The 20,194-nt window shown below is 42.5% G+C and overlaps 1 protein-coding gene across 5 annotated transcripts in view; it reads left to right on the plus strand.

The window, feature by feature from the left end:
• lypd6 (LY6/PLAUR domain containing 6) overlaps positions 1-20,194 on the plus strand; it is a 259,919-nt gene that overhangs the window by 213,039 nt on the left and 26,686 nt on the right. For all 5 annotated transcript variants that reach the window (XM_073026208.1, XM_073026237.1, XM_073026228.1 and 2 more), the window contains exon 2: positions 14,340-14,524. In XM_073026208.1, coding sequence (XP_072882309.1) covers positions 14,407-14,524 — 118 coding nt within the window. In that variant the 5' untranslated portion in view covers positions 14,340-14,406. The remainder of the gene's footprint in view (positions 1-14,339; positions 14,525-20,194) is intronic.

The raw sequence follows: 20,194 nt of genomic DNA on the forward strand, positions 1-20,194 counted from the left end.
AGAGAGATGTGCTATTGACTGTGTGGAAGGGAACTATTCACAAAACCCTGCACTCTTCACTCTTTCATGCTTCGATATTGGGAGCCTGCGTGCTGGAACCCCAGCAGGGGAAAATGGTTAGTCACCTCATCACCAAGTGGGTCTGTTTTGAGTGAACCCCAAATGCAAATGCTGATGAGTGATTCGGGCTGAGATATAGAGACTGGCCGTGAGGGTGACTGTGGCCATTACTAGTATCTGCTTCATGTTTTGACAGACCACTCACATTATCTCAGTGAGCCTGTCATTAAGCTGGGCAGAGGAGGAAGCAGAATCCTTTCATTACGTCCAATGGGTGACAATGCGAGACAGCCCGTCACCGAATGGAGCAGGTTCTGCTCGTCCCGGCATTGGCTGTACCCTGATGAAGCAGAAGTCCTAAGCCCGGCATCTCAGCAGTGGCTCACCCCAGACCTCACACACTGAGTGGTTGCAACGAGAATGATTCGTGCACCAGGGATGATTAAATCATTCACCCATCAAACGGAGACACTAGAATCAGGAGCAACTCGGTGACAGGCTGTCTGGGTCCTATTGTCTCTCGCATTGTCACCCATTGGACGTAATGAAAGGATTCTGCTTCCTCTGTCTGCTGGAAGAACATGGTGGATCAAACAGCATGATCACATGGTAGTTCTCTAACAGAGTTATTCAAATTATGAAAGAATTTGTAGAAAGGTCTGAGAACTTTATGATCATTTTTATAACTTTAAAACTGAAACTTCCGTGTGGCGAACTACTGTACAAATTTGCATTTTCTTCTGTTGCTATGAAGATGTGTAGCAGCACACAGCCTGAGTATTTTTTTGAAAGTGGGGCATATGCCTACCTTTATGTGTGTAGATTACAGGCACACTAAGTATGGTACTGGTGAAGTTGTATTATTGATAATTAACATGCTCTAATATTTGTCAAAGGCTAATTTGTCTTTCTCATGTTTGAAAGCACATTTCACAGTCGTGAGTTTGTTCATTTCTGATTTGATGTGGCACATAATTCTGTTACCACATTTTAATAGTCTGCACTCGATGAGATGGGCTCTGGATGGAAAGGATATCTCTTGGGTGGTTGAAGGGTAGAATATTGCATTTTTAGGCATCATCGCAGCTAAATCCCAACCTCGATTAATATTCTTCAGTGCACGCTGTCTGTCTAATGAATTGTCTGAGGTCTCTTGGGACCTATGGCTGATGGGTTTTCTTGTTACCCTTTCTCACCTAAATCAGGCTGGCTGTGTCATTCTATTAATTTGAAAATTTTTGTCGATCGATGAAAACGGCTTTGAACTCATCAACAGGACTAACTGAGCCTGCTTTTAAAAAAAAAATTGCACAGCTTTGCATTTTTACTTGTTACTGTGTCATACTTTTAAAAAAAAATCTAGAAAATCCCTCGCATTAAGATATGGCTAGAAGAAATATACTTGGGGTAAAAGGAAATGAGAGGGCCATTTTTTTTTTTAGCTAATAATTGCTAACAACAATAGGTCCAGGCCCTTGGGAAAGACCAAGCATTTGGTCCTGTTTCCATGCAGTATTCCTCTAATGGTGGAAGAAGGGTTTCTGACGGTGCTTAAGAAATTTCCGAGATGAGCATCAGGGATAGGAGACCATGAGCCAAGCGCTGTACAATGGGATTAATAATGGGTGGGTCCCCACTGCTCTGTCAGACATGATAAGCTGGATGACCAGTTTCTGTGCTGGAGGACTCTGAGCTTTGGGCTCTGAAATTCACCCAGTGAACCTCTGGGTTCAATGGAGCTGTACTTAAATGCTTTCTCATGTTCTTTACCAATGTGATTCACTGTACTAATGACAAGGTAACTCATCAGTTTTGAACTCTGGTTGCCAACAATGTTGGGGTTTAACAAGCTACTAACTTTGGGTAATCTTGATTGTAGGCCTTTTACTGACTGCTATTAGGAGTCAGAGAAGGTATCTACTTCTGAAGTTGATCACAACCAACTTTCTCTTCAATTGTTAGGAATTAACAATTGGTCCAGCAATCTGAGATTCAAAGTATGTATGCAGTATACAGCCATAAGATTCTTCTTCCCAAAGACAGCTACGAGACATGGAACCCATTCAAGGAAAACATCAAACACCCAAAGTGCAAAAACAAAAGAACAAATCATGCAAACAGCAAAATACTCATGATTACACTGAAAAATGATGGGCTTGCCACAACTCCTCGTAGCGTAGAACCAGATCTTTCATTTCAGCCATGTGTCGAGCAGCTATATAATTCAACACTATGTAGGCTTCTATCCCCATTGACTTCCCATTCTCCTTTTAAATTACCCAACAGTAAGAATTCAGTTGTATATCTGAAAATGCTGCGTTTCAAATCATCCACATCACAAGCCCAAATATTTGGCATGTGTTACAAATGGCCAGCCTCCTTGTCAAGACTACACAGGTGGAAATATACCTGCATCAGGTTTAAGAACCACTCTGTCCTGAGAACATAGACTAGTACAGCATTGGAACCTACTATGATACCAGTATGACTAATTCATCTGCCTGCATGTGCTTTATAACCCCTGTCTGTTGATGTATCTGTCTAAATGTTGCTGTTTTCAACCTTTGCAGTGTTTCCAGTCATACACTGTATATATTTTTAAAAATCTTTATAAACTCCTTTAATGTTCCCCACTCGCCTGCTTTTTTAGCATTTGACATTTCCACCCAGGGGTAAAGAGACTCTTGACTATTTATGCCTCTCAGAATTTTATATACTTCTGTCAGATCACCCCACATGGTCTTGATGCTCCAAGCTTGTACAGCCTCTCCTTGTAGGTAATACCGTCTAATCCAGGCACCTCTCCCGAGAACTTTTCCGTACCCTCTCAAAACCCTTTACATTCTTCATGTAGTGGGGCAACTAGAGATGCCCACGATGGTCTAACTTAAGTTTCATACAGCTGCAATATGACTTCCGAACTTTTCTGCTCAACGCTCTGATCGATGAAGGAAATCCTGCCGTAGAATGTTTCCACTCTATCTAATTTCAAGGAGCTATAGACTTGCACCCCAAGACCTTTCTGTGCATCAGTGTTCCTTAGCGTCTTTCTCTTTCCTGTATACTTTCCTGTCTTTGATCTCTCGCACCTGCACAGATTAAACTCCATGTGGCACTTCTGTGGCCAATTTTCCAGCTGATGTACAGGAAAGGTTTAGAAGAATAATAAGATAAACATGGGAAAACAGAGCCATCTTGCATCGGAATCTTTAGCAAACCCAGAATGGAGTGGTTGAGCTGAAGGATCTGTATAACTGCTGTTATGACTCTATATCCTGATTGTCCTTTATTTTTCATGACCACAGCTCTAGGAAGGGTCATTTGACACCATAGACATAACACTTGGCCCATTGTTTTCTCCAGCATTCTCTCATGGCTGGTTTATTCCTCTCAATTCCATTCTCCTGCCTTCTCCCTGTAACCTTTGACACACTGACTAACCTAGAACCTATCAAACTCATTAAATATACTCAATGACTTTGCTTCCACAAATGTATGTGGCAATAAATTCTAGAGAATCACCACCCCCTGGCTAAAGAAACTCTTCCTCATCTCTGTTCTAAGTGGACATCCTGTTCTTCTGAGGCTGTGCCATCTGGAACCAGACTCGCCGATTATATGAAACACCCTCTCTACATCCACTGTCTAGGCTTTTCAACATTTGCTATGTTCCAGTGAGATCCCTCCCCCCTCAATCTTCTGAACTCCAGTGAGTACAGGCCCAAATCCATCAAACATTCCTCATACATTTAACTTTTCATTCCCAGAATCAATCTTGAGGACCTCTGGACTCTCCAAATCCTAGCAGATCTTTCCTTGGGTAAGGGGCCCAAAACTCTTCTAAATACTCAGTCTGACCAATGTCTTATTAAACCTCAGCATCACGTCCTTCCTCTTGTATTCTGGCCCTCTCGAAATGAATGCCAACACCAACTTGCAAGGTAACCTTTAGGAATCCTGTATGAGGACTCCCAAGTATCAAGCCCCCCCCCCCCCCCCCAGATTTCTATATTTTCTCCCTATTTAGAAAATAGTCTGCATCTTTATTCCTTCTGCCAAACTTCATGTCCATACACTTCCTTACACCACATTCTATCTACTACTTAGCCCCATACTCCCAGTCCAGGCCCTTCTGCAGACTCCTGCTTCCTCAACACTACCTGCCCCTCCACCTATCTTTGCATCACCTGCAAACTGAGCCAAAAAGCCATCAATTCAGTCATCAAAATCATTGAGATATAACGTGAAGAGAAATGGTCCTAATCTTCTCTCCATGTTAGTATGTTTCCTGTAATACCATGGGCTTTTATCTTGTTGAGCAGTGACACCTTGACAAATGCCTTCTAAGAATCCAACATCCACTGACTCTCCTTTGTCCCTGTTGCCTGTTATTTCCTCCAAGAATTCCAACAGATTTGTCAGGCAAGATTTCCCTAAGGAAATCATGAAGAATTTGGCCTACTTTATCATGTGCTCCAAGTTCCCCAAACCCTCATCCTTAATAATGGACTTCACCATCTTCCCAACTGCAGAAGTCAGGCTAACTGGCCTAGAATTTCTTTTGTTTTGCCTTCCTCCCTTAAAGAATGGAGTGACATCAGAATTATTGAACATAGAAATCTACAGCACAATAAGGCCCTTTGCCTACAATGTTGTGCCAACCATGTAACCTACGCTAGAAACTGCCTAGAATTTCCCTACTGCACAGCCCTCTATTGTTCTAAGCTCCAAGTACCTATCTAAGAGTCTCTTAAAAGACCCTATTGTATCCGCCTCCACCATAGTTGCTGGCAGCACATTCCACACACCCACCACTCTCTGTGTGGAGCAACTTGCCCCTGACGTCCTCCCCGGTACCTACTTCCAAGCACCTTAAAACTATGCTCCTCCGTGTTACAACACACACAAAATGCTGGTGGAACACAGCAGGCCAGGCAGCATCTATAGGGGGAAGCGCTGTCGACATTTCGGGCCGAGACCCTTCGTCAGGACGGTCTTGGCCCGAAACGTCGACAGCGCTTCTCCCTATAGATGCTGCCTGGCCTGCTGTGTTCCACCAGCATTTTGTGTGTGTTGTTGTTTGAATTTCCAGCATCTGCAGATTTCCTTGTGTTTGCTCGTCCGCGTTAGCCATTTTAGCCTGGGGAAAAAGCCTCTGGCAATGCACACAATCAATGCCTCTCATCATCGTGACATTTGTAATTCTCCAGTCCTCTGGAATCATTCCACATTCTTGAAAGATCGTTGCTAATGCTTCCACAATCTCCAGCTACCTCTTTCAGCACCCTGGGGTGTAATCCATCTGGTCCAAGTGACTTACGCACCTTCAGATCAATCTGCTTCCCATGCACCTTCTCTTTAGTAATAGCAACTACCCTCACTTCTACCCTCTGATACTCAAATTTCCGGCATACAGTCTAGTGTTTTCCACAGTGCCTTCCACCATGCAGACTGATGCAAGATACTTATCGAGTTCATCTGCCATTGCCATGTCACCCATTACTACCTCTCCAGCATCATTTTCCAGTGGTCTAATATACTCTTTTGCCTCTTGTTTTTTCCCCCCTGCTTTATATAGCTGGAAAAATTACTTCTTGTATCCTTTTTGAAATGTTTGGGTAGCCTACCTTTATATTTCATTCTTTAAGGTTTTTTTTAGTTACCTTATGTTGGTTCTTAAAAACTTCCCAAGCCTTTAACTTCCCACTAAGTTTTGCTGTAGGTCAGCCCGTGGTGTAGTGGTGTCAGCACTGGACTTTGAGCTGGATGGTTCCGAGTTTGAATCTGGCTGCAGTACCTGTGGAAGAAAGACCTGGCAATCTTCTCTACCTTGTCATGAAAATCCTATGGACAACTACGCTGTCAATGGCACTCAGCAACAACAACAAGTTTTGCTACAGTATATGCTTTCTTTTGCTTTATGCTGCCTTTGACTTCCCTTGTCACCCACAGTTACTTCACCCACCCTTTAGGCTACTTATTCATCTTTGGGGTGTATTTATCCTGAATTGCCCCCAGAAACTCCAGCCATTGCTGTTCTGCCATCATCTCTGCTAGTGTCCCCTTCCAGTCAGCTTTGGCCAGCGCTTCTTTCATGCCTCCATAATTCCCATTACTCACTGTATACTGATAGATCTGACTTTATCTTCTCAATCCCTAAGAGATGTGAATTGCAATGCAAATAGAAACTTTGGATCAGGCAGTTTTGAAAGTGTGATGCCATCGATGATTGTGTAATATATCTTGTGAAGCGTTTGGACTTTCCAGTTTCTTTCATTCTGGGTTATTGATGGTGTTGCTTGTTGGTAGCAATGTCTTGAAGTGTGGTTTGAAAGTATTTAATATTTGGCAAAGAAAGGAATGTTTGGCATGTTATTTGAATTAAACAAGTTAGTATTCTTGTTTATATTATAATATTTCAGTCTCCTTCCCTAAAAGGATTTTCACATCCAAATAAAGCTGCCTGCTTACAATACATATTCAAGTGCAATCCTTATCCAAACACATTTCTTTGTTGTACAATATAAGGATCCTATTACCACAGAATCCCAAGGCCTTGAGTTGTTGCTTGTAATTCTGCTGCACTGAGGGAACCATTAAAATCTTTTTGTTTTGCAATGTTTTTACCAGATCTTGATTGCTCTGAAGTTGCACTTGATGTTTATCTTGTTTGTTTTTAATCTTTATTATAACTTCAACTTTGTTCTTAAATAAATACTTATCTTGGTCACAGAACAAGGATGTGCAGTTGCCAGTAAGATCTGCATTCTAATTGGTGTTTCAATGCAATACAGACTGGATACTGTGTGCAAAGCTCAACCTTCATGAAGAATTTTCTTCACCTGTTACCTGAATAGCCAATCCCATTATTTTGGGACTGTGCCCTTGATTTTTTAGCAACCTCAGCCCATAGAAACATGTCTGTCACTGGAATTAGAGGGTGGTTGAGGTAGAAAGACCTTAAAGTGCTATTCTGAAGGGGATGAGCAGGAGATAAACACCAGGTGCAACCTTTGCTGATTGTTATCTGCAGATAGTGTTGACCAGATTTGTGGAGAAGAGCCGAGCTGAAAACAACATGACAGCGCTCTCTCGGAGCAGAATGGCCTTCAAATGGGAAATCTAACCACCTGGCTATAGTTCTTCATGCAGCTAATTTAATTTGTCACAATGCCTCCGAATCAGAGTTGAACTGTTGAGCTGACAACAGCCCTGATGAATCTGTGCAGGCACTTGTTAACCATCAGTCTTCATAGAGCACTTACCCGGGGTGGAGGAGAATATTTGGACGTTTATCAATTTATTGGCCAAATATTCTCTGTACTGAGGCCCCAGTTATTCTATGCTCGCTATGCTGGATTGACTACATCCTTAGCATGTCCAACCCTAGAGTTCAGAGATGTACTGTAGGGAGTATTACCAGGTGGACAGGGGAAAAGATTCAAGAATGTGTGTGAGCCTTGAAGAACTGCAACAAATCAATTCAATTCTGGAGACACTGCTTGGAATGCTTTCAAAATCGCTGGCTGGTGATGTAATGGCGTCAGTACTGGACTTTGAGTTGAATGGTCTGGAGTTTGAATCCAGCTGGCTCCTTGCATGCTTTCAATCTGTGTTGGGTTGAGCGTCGAGCTAGCAACTTGGCCTCATTTGTCAAAACAAAATCAAATACTACAGACCATGACCCAGTACTCATCGGAGGATCAGAGGTGGAGAGGGTCAGTAACTTTACATTCCTGGGTGTCATGGACCTGATGCACCATCAATAACTCACTCTGAGACGTAGGAAGCGAGGTATCGGCTTTTATTGACTGGAAGAATGAACAACATTACATCCTGGGGAATGAGGCCGGGCATCAGGCCTCAATCGCCTTTATACAGGGGTCTGTGGGAGGAGCCACAGAAGTAGTCAGCAGGGTCTGTGGGAGGAGCCACAGGAGCAGTCAGACAGGTATATGTAGTTCACCACAGGACCCATGGTATAAATATTATTGCAAAGAAAGCACAACAGCATCTCTTTCTCCTCAGGTCTGTGGTGGTTTGGCTTGTCATTGAACATCTTGGCAAAGTTGTATAGATGTGTGGTGGAAAGTGTGCCTGGTATGAGAACACCAATACCTTTTTAAGCAGAAAATCCTACAAAAGGTACTGGAGTTGGCCCAGTAATCACGGTTAAAACCCTCCCAACCATTGAGCACATCTACATGAAATGTTGCCGTAGAAGAGCAGCATCCATCAAAGATCCTCACCACCCAGGCCATGCTCCTTTCTTGCTGCTGCCATCACGTAGAAGGTGCAGGTGCCTCAGGACTCGCACCACCAGGTTCAAGAAAAGCTACTACCCCTCAACCATCAGGCTCTTCAACAAAAGGGGATAACTATGTTATCTGTTACTTCATGCTTGTTATTTATTGCTATTTATTTGTATCTGCATTTGCACAGCTTGCAGTTAATAGTTCCCGATGTTTACAGTTATTATTCTATAGATTTGTTAAGTATGCCTGCAGAAGAAGAATCTCAGGGTTGTATATGGTGACATTTATGTACTCCTGATGATAAATTTTACTTTGAACCAGCAAAAATGTCGCCAGATTCACCACAGGCATAAAAAGGAGCCAAAACAGCAGCAATGCTTTCAAAAATGCTGAACTTAGCTTCTGGGAACGTTTTAATTCCAAATTGCATTCAAGTCGAAGAGGGTGCTCATGTAATTCCCTGTAACTGGCAGATATTCTTCTGAATTCTGACTCTGCATCAGCAATTTACATTTGGAGATTACCCATCTAACTCTAACAGTTGTTGGAACATACACTCAGTGTCCTCTTTATTAGATCCACCTGCACTCGTTAATGCAAGTGGCTAAACAGCCAATCATGTGGCAGCAACTCAATGTATAAATGCATACAGACATGGTTGTTGCAGACAAAATGTCGGAATAGGGGAAGAAATGTGATCTAAGTGACTTTGACTGTGGAATGATTACTGTTGGCAGACACGGTGGTTTGATTATCTCAAACTGCTGATTCTTAGGATTGTTCATGCACATAGTATGGTGCAAAAAAAACCCAACACATCCCTTGAGTGGTGGTTTTGAGTGAAATTTTCTTGAGAGAGGTCAGTGGAGAATGGCCAGACTTGGTTCAAGCTGACAGGATGGTGACACTAACTCAAAAACCACACGTACAATAGTGGCCTGCAGAATAAGACCTCTGCATGCACAAGACGTCGAACCTTGAAGTTGAATGGGCTACAGCAGCAGAAGACCGTGAACATACACTCAGTGGCCACTTTATTAGTGTTGTCTGTGTACAACTACATATATATTAGATAAAGCACTAACGTGGGAGATGGCTATGACTGGTGGATTCACATTGCAGCAAGACAGAGAACCATGCGCAAGTGAAGACAGATCAGTATGGAGTGCTGGGGGCTTGTGTGGGGATGGGGAAGAGTCATTGCTCCAAAGAAAATAGATTCGTGCACTACAATTAGGTACAGGTTTATTACTGACTATTGAGTATATAGACACTGTTTAAGAAGCAAAGAATTGTGGGAAACTAAACAGTTGTTGGGGAGAAGGAATAGTTTCCAGGAATAAATTATTTGGTTTAGCTTACTCAGCAAATGTCTAATATGATGAATACAATATTTTAAAATGATACTTGCATATTTATAATGAGTAATATAAATATGTGAGAACTGATAAAAGTGTTAACAATGCCAACTTCACAGATTAATGCTCATAATTATAATTGTGATTGTTGGCAACTGTAGTCAGTTCACTTGTCAAAAAAATTGACTGCTCTGCTTGTACCACAGATTGGATGGATAACTCATTACTGTTCGTGACTTGAGGTAAGTTTGACGGTCTTAAGTTTTAATGAGCTGGGTTTCACAGATTGCAAAGCCTCGCCTTGTTGGCCATGATCCAACGGCAATATTAAGAGATTTATGGAAACAAAATCATTCACATTGCTCATGCTGGAAACAAATAAAATGAATTGTTGTTACAAATGAGGACAATGCCACATTCAATTTTACCAGATTTTAAATGGCCTATGTGTATGTGCTTTCATGGTGATCTGCCATCAGACTAACTAAGCCAAAAAAAAGGCCCCATAATAGCAAATGCAGACAAAGGCACAGAATTTTAATCTGTGCCAGCAGAGCCCAGGGAATCTTTCAGTGTGGAACATGATTATCATTTTGGTAAGCAAGCCACTTTAAATGACATACAGTTATTTGAGCATAGTCCCAGGGTTGATGCTGATGATCGAAGCTCGAAGGTCAATTGGATTGCCAGAAGTTGAGGCCTGATGGCCAAAGCCCTGGGCCTATATGTCCAGAGAGGTCGGAGGCCTCTGAGTCTGCTGGAAGCCCAAAGGCTTGCCTTGGAGTCGGAGGACTCTGGGTGGTTGGGTTGATGGGGGGGGGGGGGGGGAGAGGAAAGAGGCTTGTTCTGTAGTTATTTTGTTGCTTCTGTGTTGTTCTGCCGAGCAAGATGGGAACGCTGCGTGGTGACACTTGCTGCTCCTGCATGGGAGGAGTTCACATTGTATAAGCAACGTGATCATAAAGTTCAGGTGAATAGTCTGCGGGCTGGCCTCTGCCTGTCTCTCTATACTGTCCCCCAATATCGAACAAAACACCCTTGGGGTTGTGCTGGTTGTTAACACAAATGACACATTTCCCCAAGTTGATGTACATGTGATAAATGAATCTGGATCACTTAATTCACAAAGTGAGAATGGATCATTCTTCAGAGCATTCAAAGAAACAGATGAGTGAAGAGATCATGAATTTATGACTTCAGTTCCTCATTGTTGATATCTAGGATTTCCTAAGATCTGGAGGTCTAGCCACTGCAGCTCTACCGGAAGAGGTATTTGTGAAGCCTCTTTGTGAGTGCCTCTTCACAGCATCCAAAAACCCTGTGGCACATCTTGACGTGAAGTGCGTTGGTGCCGCTGATCATACGGGCGAGGGATACACTGAGCTGCAAATGCAGCAAAAACTGATGAAAGCAGATGAGATTTTCATTTTCCCCCCGCTTCCATTTTCCACTTTGGCTCCCCTGTTACCTCATCCTCTCCTCACCTCCCTCCCCTGGTACACCCCATTCCTTCATTTTCTCCCATGATCTCTCTCCTCTCATCAGATTCTCCCTTCTCCAGCCCTTTACCTTTTCCACCTATCACCTTCGAGTTTCTCGCTTCATTCACCCTCCCCCATCAACCTGGCTTCACCTATCACCTGCTAGCTTGTACTTTCCCTCTCCCCACCTTTTTATTCTGACATTTCATGCGTAATGTCTGTGACCACTCTTTGGAAAGTTCTACAGGCTATCCAGAGCTGTGAAAGCACTCTATAAAAGGAAATCTTCTCTATCTTTGTCCTTTATGAGCTGACTGTTTGCACCCCCCAAGTCAGCAGCAGGGTTGATGCTTTTTTGGCACCAGTTGATGTGTAACTTGGTGTGTGTTCTGGTGATAATGAGCCGTGGAGGATGGACCCGAATAGATACTGACATGCCTCTGCTCATACCTTGCATGCAAAGGGGAATTCTAGCTAGAGCTTGTCGATGGCCTTTTCTCTATCACAATCTTCAAGGTAGTAGAGGTTCCCATTGTCTTGGCTGGATCCCCACAATTTGTATCTTGGGTCATTTGATAGTGTTCATGAGGTGACATCAACCCGACTGGTTTGAGGGAGATCCCTGTTGACCCACTCTTTCTAATCATATCAAGAATGCACATTCCAGGCCAACCATTCCCCCTGATTTTGTGATTGAAGAGATTGCTGTTCAGGAACTTTGGCTAATGGATATGGTGGCGGGGTGAGCCATTGGGGTGGTTTTCCTATTGGGATGTCCTGAAGACCGATTGGGAGGGCAATGGCCAGCACATGGCAATATCCAACAGTACTGGTGTGGTATTGAGTGGTGTATCCCCATTTCTTGCTCCACTGTTGAGATATATATTTTTGTTAATGATAGCACTTTATTATCGGATTCTGGCTGCACTTTTGAGAATGATGGGATGGGCCATACACAGACCAAGGGTTCTTGATCACCGTAGACATGATGTTGACTCCTAGCTTTTTGTTTAACATCAGATACTTCATTAGTATGTTGGTGGTACCTCCTCGTCCTTCTTCAATGTAGTCATCAAAAATGTCCCCGGAAAGCTCTGAACAATAATGAATCAAACGTGTTTCTAACACTGCTTGGGAGGTTTGCTGCTGATTTGGACTTCCATGGTGTTATATGATACAATTTCAACCCCAGGGTGTCTGTCAGTCAATCAAGTTAATACCCAAACCATATGATAGAAAACATAATTGTAGAAGGATGTCAAATCACATAAGAAGTACTTAGACTCAGTTGGAAGTACTCTTGCCTTTGGGTCAGGAGGTTACTGGTTCAAGTCCCACCCCTCCCAAACATTAGTCATATAATTTAGACCGACACTTCATTCCAGTACTAGGGGTGGGCCTCATGTTGCCTTTTAAAACCGATGTTAAATCCAAGCTCCATCTGCTTTTCGTATGAATGATAAAAATTCCAAGTTATATTTAAAGAATCAAAAAGACTGCACCATGTCCCAGTCAAAATGTCTCAACCAACTAATAAGATAATTTATTTAATTGCCACTTGGGAGCCATTGGTGAAGCATCAACCTAAACAGCAACTAATCACACCAGATTAATTTAAACTGCAATAATTACTATAAACCTAAGTAACAGCCTAACCAAGTATAAACCTTCCATTTCATTCTCTGAAGTTTGAATAATTACAGATGAGTGTGTTTACTGCGATCTTTATCATTTGGTAAAGCTGGGATATCCATATTATTAGTTTTGCAATCTTAATACATAGAGATACTGGCATCTTTGAAATAAATTAGTTTGAAGATTATTTTATTTCATCCCACCTGAATCATTAAATGTCACGCATTGCTTGAAAAGGGTAGACAAGGCAAGGTGAAGTTTGCCTTGGGGACTGTATTTTGAATACAAGAGAGTTGTGGAACACCCTTTCATTTGAAAGATGGTGCCATTGTATCTGCTTTCTTTTTACTGAAGTGCTTCTTCTCGCCCTGTAGGTAACTGTTTCTCAGAATGTATGAAACCAAAATGAAGCTGGAGATATTAGTTTTTCCTCTGACCTGCTGGAAGCATAATCTAACTGCAGGCGGGAATGGAGCGAATTATAAGGGTCATTGGTGCATCTGCTTCAGGCTTTGGGGTGTTCCCAAAGCAGTGTATAATTTGGGAGAATGAACCTTTTAGCATGCAGTGAACTGGAAGGGAAAATATTTATAATAATGTTCCCTGGCCCCAGGAAGCCAAAAGCTTTTGTCTCCTCATCTGCTGATGGTAAAGAAAACATGTCCTTGCGTTAATCATCCCTGACAAATGAGCAATTGTATCTTTACTTCATGAATTTGTCAGTTAATTTTATGGGCATGGCAGTGAAGCAAAGACCACATTATTATAATGGTGTCAGACTGAAGCTGCAGTGTATGGGGAACTGGAAGAATCAGGCTGTTTAAAGCCAGTGAGGCAAAGTCCACATTATTGTAACGGTGTCAGCCTGAAGCCACTGGGTGAGGAACTAGACTAACCAGGCTGGTTTTAAAAGCCAGTGAGGCAAAGATTCTGTAATACTAAAATGGATGTGACATTTCTGTATCTCAACCTGAAAAATGTAACCAGTCAAATTATTCAAAATCGGAGCCCGAGGTAACACTGCAAGAGATAAAGCTTTAGAGGTGGCTGACTCTTTATGACAACTTTGTTGTTTAGCTGGCTAAGTTGAGAGCTGCTTTGGACTTAGCTTCCCACCCCCATCCCACTTCACCTGCCTGCTATTTCTAAGGTTTAAACCCTCCCCCCTCCCAAACACCTCGAGCACCAACCCCTCAGTTGTCTGCCAGCAGTCCATGTGCTTGACTTGACATACTGCCAAGCAAAACACCGTCTCTGGTAGGCTTGTCAGTCAGCTGCCAAAGCGAATCGGCTGGATTGTTTTGATGTGCCTTTGATAAAAGTTCAATCCTTTGTTCTGCGGCTAATGCAGGAAAATGTCATCTGCTGAAAGATGAATGTCTTGCACGTAAGTTTCTATCACTAAGTTGGAGGACCAGATGTCTAGCAAGGGTGTGGGATGGGTAACAGGTTGTAAAAATGTAAGCTGGTTCTAACTAGCTCCAGTAGTGATTGGTTCTTAACTGGATGTGCTTCCATCCTCTCAAAAGATTACTCTTTTTTTCATATAGGTATTTTTTTTTACTAAAGAAGGCAGCATCTCATTGGATATCTGTATGCGCAAGCCCGAGGCAAACAATGGAAGCCCAGCCTGGATTGGCCTGGTTCCTGCTTCTGAGCCTGATTGCTGAGTGTTTGAAGTTGGTCCACTCTCGGGAATTCACCGTGAAAGATATTATCTACCTCCATCCTTCAAGTAAGAAGCAGAAAGTCACATTACTCTTGTTTATGTTGCTAACTTTACAAACGTAGGTGAATATCGCTTTTAGTGGAGAAACAAGATGAGATTTTTGCAAAACTTCTTTGATGTAACATAGTTTTTTTGCAACTGGATACAATTCCTTGTGCTGTAGAGGTACATAGAACATGGAACAGTACATCATGGTGTAGGCCTTTAGGGCCACTATGTTTGCTGCCCCTTTAACATACTCCAAGACCAATCTAACGCTTCCCTTCCACATGGGCTGCCTTTTTTTTTGCATTCATATGCCTATTTGTGCAAATACTAACCTGTTAACTTTTCACGTCAACGACCCTTCCTCAGAACTGGGAGAATAGAGGATTCTAGTTACTTTTGTGTTTTTGATTATTTCTGCATTCTTTCAGAATGCTGAAATACGTTACGCTAGATGTACGTGAGCTTTGGTATAATTGAATGAAGCGAGCATGTTAGTGTAAGAAATCCATGAGTTATCATGCATGTTCAATCGGACTCCAGTGATTGTATTCTTCTAACACACACAGAGTGCTGGAAAAACTCAACAGGTCAGGCAGCATCTATGGAGAGGAATAGACAGTCAATGTATATGGCCAAGACCCTTCAACAGGACTGGAAAGGAAGGGGGAAGATGCCAGAATAAGAAGGTGGAGGGATGGGAAGGAGTACAAGCTGACAGGCAATAGGTGAAATCAGGTAGGGGAAGGGGATGTAGTGAGAAACTGGGAGGTGATTGACAGATGAGGTAAAGGACTGGAGGAGAAGAGAGTGGACTGGGAGAGGTGGGGAAGGAGGAAGGGCACTGGAGGCTTCTAACCGCTGATGAAGTGTCTCTGCCCGAAATGTTGCCTACTTATTCCTCTCCATAGATGCTGATTGACCAGAGCTCTTCCAGCATTTTGTGGGTGCTACTCTGGATTTCCAGCATCTGGAGAGTCTCCTGTGTTTCCTAAATTATAAGGTGAATGTACAGTCTATTTTGAATAACTTTTAATGGCTGTTCCTTCACTGTCCACTACTGATCTATATTTTTGGAACTGACACTTTTACATTTCATAACAATGGTAGCTTTTAATAAATCCTATATTACCTTCCTGGTCAGATCCCTCAGCCAAAACCCAACAGTTACAACTTTGTGTTGTTGTTGTTTGTTTGGTGATTACAGTGTTGAAGATTTCCAGCATCTGCAGAATCTCTTCGGTTTTGTTGCTGAATATCTACTCTGTTCTCTGGCTTATGAACTCCAGTTAGTGAAAACAATTTACCTCCCCACTCCACCCCCCAACTATTTATTAAATCAACTAATATAAAGAATTCAATTATTCCTCTGGCTCAAATTGTCAAGGTTAAAGATGATATATTGGGCTAATCTAGTGGTTCCATTTTATTTTTGATACATAGGGCAGAATGCTTTTCTGTTTTTATGTGGAGAATCAGCCAAACCCAGTCAGATCCTGCTGATAATGATGTGGCTGAGATGAGATAGCTCTGGACCACAGCTAAGGAACTGATACTTCATTGTTTGCATTCCCATCATGTAACGCTTCTTATCAAATCAGGGAGAGAGCATTGAATAATAATACCTTAGTGCTGTGAATTTAATATTAAAGTAATCTTTGTGTGTGTGTAGATTAAGCACTCTTGTTCATTTAAATAATTAAGGGTACGAGCTGAATCATCTGCAGACAAAGGAGATGGTGATGGACTTTAGGAAGACTAAGCCTGCTCTGCTCCCTGTTACAATTGATGATGTGGAAGTGGTGAGGACCTACAAGTACCTGGGGGTACACTTGGATGACAGACTTGAGTAGAGCACCAAAATAGAGGCTGTGTACAAGAAGGGTCGGTGTCACCTCTACTTCCTGAGGAGCCTGAGGTCCTTTGGAGTATGCAGGCCTCTCCTTCGCATGTTCTACCAGTCTGTTATCACCAGTACAGTCTTCTATGCAGTGGTGTGCTGGGGCAATTACATCAACGTGGGTGATGTGAACAGGCTCAATAAACTGATTAGAAAGGCTGGCTCTGTTATAGGAGTCAAACTGGACACACTGGAGGCTGTGGTAGAACAAAGGACCCTCCAGAAAATCCTGGCAATTCTGGACAATGTTTCTCACTCTCTGTATGCCACCTTGGATGAACTGAGGAGCACTTTTAGTTATAGGCTAAGATGACTGCACTGCTCCAAAGAGTACTATCTGAGATCATTCTTCCTCTCAGCTATTAGGCTCTATAATGAGTCAACCTGTAGCTAGGGAAGTGATAACCCCTTCTGTTAGACTGTTTGAGGTAACTTATTTTCTATTCTTTTTGCTTCTCTTTTAATATTTGTATTTCTATGCACTTATAATACTACTGTGACACTGTAATTTCCTTTGGGAGCAATAAAGTATCTAATTATTATGTGTAAAAGTACATTAATTGCATGCGTCATCACACTACCACGCTACGTGTGCACCTTGCTTAAAGACAAAGCCAGGCTCCTGTTTCAGATTTCCATGTCTTCCTTTGGATTAGTTTAATGTTTTTGAAGTTGCAAAACATAACACTTAGCTTACTAATTCATCAGTTTTGGTCAGGTAACTGGGCTGGAATTCCTGGAGAGTAGATCCTATATCCTGGGCCAAACACGGATAGATAAGGCTAACTGGAATGGGAAGGTTAACTTGTACATTGAGTCAGTGGTGAGGAAATAAATGCAATCAGAGCATTCATTTCAAGAGGTCTAGAATATCTGAACTGGGATGTGATGTTGAGGCTTTATAAGGCACTGGTGAGACCTTGAGTATTGCGAAGTTTTGGGCTCCTCATCTAAGAAAACATGTGCTGGCATTGAAGAGGGTTCAGATGAGGTTCACAAGAATGATTCCAGAAATGAAAGGGTTAACATGAGAACATTTGATGGCTCTGGGCTTGTACTCACTGAAATTTAGAGGGAAAATCTCATTGAAAACTTTCAAATGTTGAAAGGCCTAGACAGTATATGTGGAAAGGATGTTTCCCATGGTGGGAGAGTCTAGGACAAGAGGGCACAGCCACAGGATGGAGGGGGCATCCATTCAAAATAGAGGTGTGGAGAAATTTCTTAACCCAAAGGATGGTGAATTTGTGGAATTTGTTACCACATGCAGCTGTGGAGGCCAGGTCATTGGGTGTATCTAAGGCAGAGATTGATAGGCTCTTGATGGGTCACAGCATCAAAGGTTATGGGGAGAAGGCTTAGGAGGTGGGAAATAAGGATCAGCCATGATTGAATGGTGGAGCAGACCTGATGAGCCAAATGTCCTCATTCTGCTCCAACGTCTTAAGGAATCTTGGCCAGTGTGGGCCAGTTGAACCAAAGAGCCTGTTCTCTCCTGTATGATTCATTGATACAAACCTGCCCCTTGCAACTTCCCTTATATCACAGACAAACTTCAGAGGCAGCCCTCGTGCCCATGGTGGCCCATCGGGGCAACCCCATGCCCATCCACTTTCCTGAAACTTGTCCTCAGTCAGGTTTATTTAATACCACTGGTAGAGGTGTAGGTTGGGAAATTTGTTGTAATGCAGCAGCAGTACAATTCAATTCACAATTTAAAAATTGTAAAATGCAGCAAGTGCATGTGTGTATGTATGTGTGTGTATATGTATGTATATATTATATATAATAAAATTAAATTCAAAAAGTAGTGCAAAACAAAAGGAAAAATGTTGTGAAATGTGGTGTGTTGTTTCAAAGTCTATTCAGAAATCTGACAGAGGGGAAGAAACTGTTCCTGAATCGTCCCTAATTATCCTCAGATTCTCCCAGTCATCTCTGCACAAGAGACAATTAACAATGCTTAATAAGCCTAATCTACATGTCTTTTGGATGATAATAAATTCTTGTACTAGTAAATGTATCATTTGTGACTTTTAATGTTTTAAAGTGGGCTACTAAACCAAATTTATGTACAGAGGAACCTTGGAGTCGAAGTTCATTGTTCCTCAAAAGTAGCCATACACTACTACTACTATGTCGACTCAGGCCTAGGGAGCCAGCATCGGGCACGATGATGGACTCTCCACTCCTCCCTCTCCCTCATCAGTGTGTTCAGTTCATCTACATTAGCTGAGCCGCTATCTTCTAGGTGCGTGTTGACCATAGTCTTGGGAGTGCGCCCAGTGTTCATCCTCCCATGCTTGGGCTCCCATGTGATGACTAGGCTGGCAGGTAGCTCAGGGTGGCGAAGACAGTGCCCCGCTAGCTGCAGTCTTCTCACCTCGATTTTAGTAGTGAGCATCGGTAGGTCGTTATAGAGCTCAATGTTTGTTATGTGCTCCTGCCAACTCATGTCAAGAGCCATACGGAGCATTCGTGTAAAGCAACCATCTAGTGAGTTTCTCATGGTCTGGTGGGTGTCCACGTCTCGCATCTATACGTGAGAATGGACTCTATGACTGCTATGAAGATGGTCTTTTTGAGCTCTCTGGTCAGGTTCGACCTCCAGATTTCCTTCATAGCCCTCCACGCCAGCGCCTTCCGTATCTTTATGTCCTTCTCCAAACTCATCATTCTTGACCTGAGGTAGTTTAAGTCTAAGACTTTCTTAATGGTATCATTCTTTACAGTCTTGAGAGTACCTTCGTCGCAGTTGAACGCCATGTACTGTCTTTTTAGCGTTTAGGTGAAAAGCCATGCAAGTAGTTAAGAAGGATAGGCCGTGCTTGCCTTTCTTGGTCCGGGCGCTGAGTGTAAGAGGAAGGAAGTAATGTTAGAGCTATATTAAGCTTTGGTCGGGCTATATTTGGAGTATTATGTGCAGTTCTGGTCACCTCATTGCAGGAAGGGTGTGTAGGCTTTGAAGAGGATGCATAAGCAAATATAGGAGGGGCCTGTTCCCACTGTGCTGTTCCCTGCACTGTATTTCCTTTCCTTTTCCTTCTCTAGGAATGTCCATGTCATTTCTCTTTCATTCCTTCACCACATCTGTACATATTCTCTCTGTTTTCTGCCTGTCACATGGAGTATCCAGAGGAAACCCATGTAGTCACAGGGAAAACATGCAAACTCCAGACAAAGGTCAGAATCAAAGCTAGGTCACAGGAGCTGTGTGAGGCATAACCGCACCACTACTGCTGAAATGTTTCTAGCCAGTCAAAAACACTCTTCACCTCTCCTGGTGGACAAAGGCCTAGTTGTTGCCTTGTGCTGGACCTGTAATTGGCCAAGTATCAACAAAAGCCAGGAAGGGATTGATTATCCTTTCATTGTTTTTGAAGAAAGCAGCATGTTTTCAACAATTTGTACCTCTGGAATCCCCAACTCAGCAGAATGTGTCTTTCTTGTATCATCTCACAGCCAGGATTTGGAACATTATCGAAACTGTAGCCGAGTGTTAGATAGGAACTCTGGTTCTCTTTGTCTAGTCTCACTTCCATTCCTCAAGAAATCTTGCTGCTATCCTTGAAATAGGCCCAATATTTTTTCTTCTAGTGCACCTTGCTCTTTTATTTTGTTGGTATTCTCCTAATATAGTTAAAGAATAAAAGCCAATTGCATTCAATTACAATTACAAACATTTTAAGTCCGAATTCCCATTCCAACGTGTTAGTCTATGGCCTCCTCTTGTGCCAAGGTGAGACTGCCGTCGGGGTGCAGGAGCAACACCTTGTATTCCATCTGGGTAG

This window comes from Hemitrygon akajei, chromosome 2 (genome assembly GCF_048418815.1).
Source record: "Hemitrygon akajei chromosome 2, sHemAka1.3, whole genome shotgun sequence".
In the NCBI taxonomy this organism is placed as follows: domain Eukaryota; kingdom Metazoa; phylum Chordata; class Chondrichthyes; order Myliobatiformes; family Dasyatidae; genus Hemitrygon; species Hemitrygon akajei.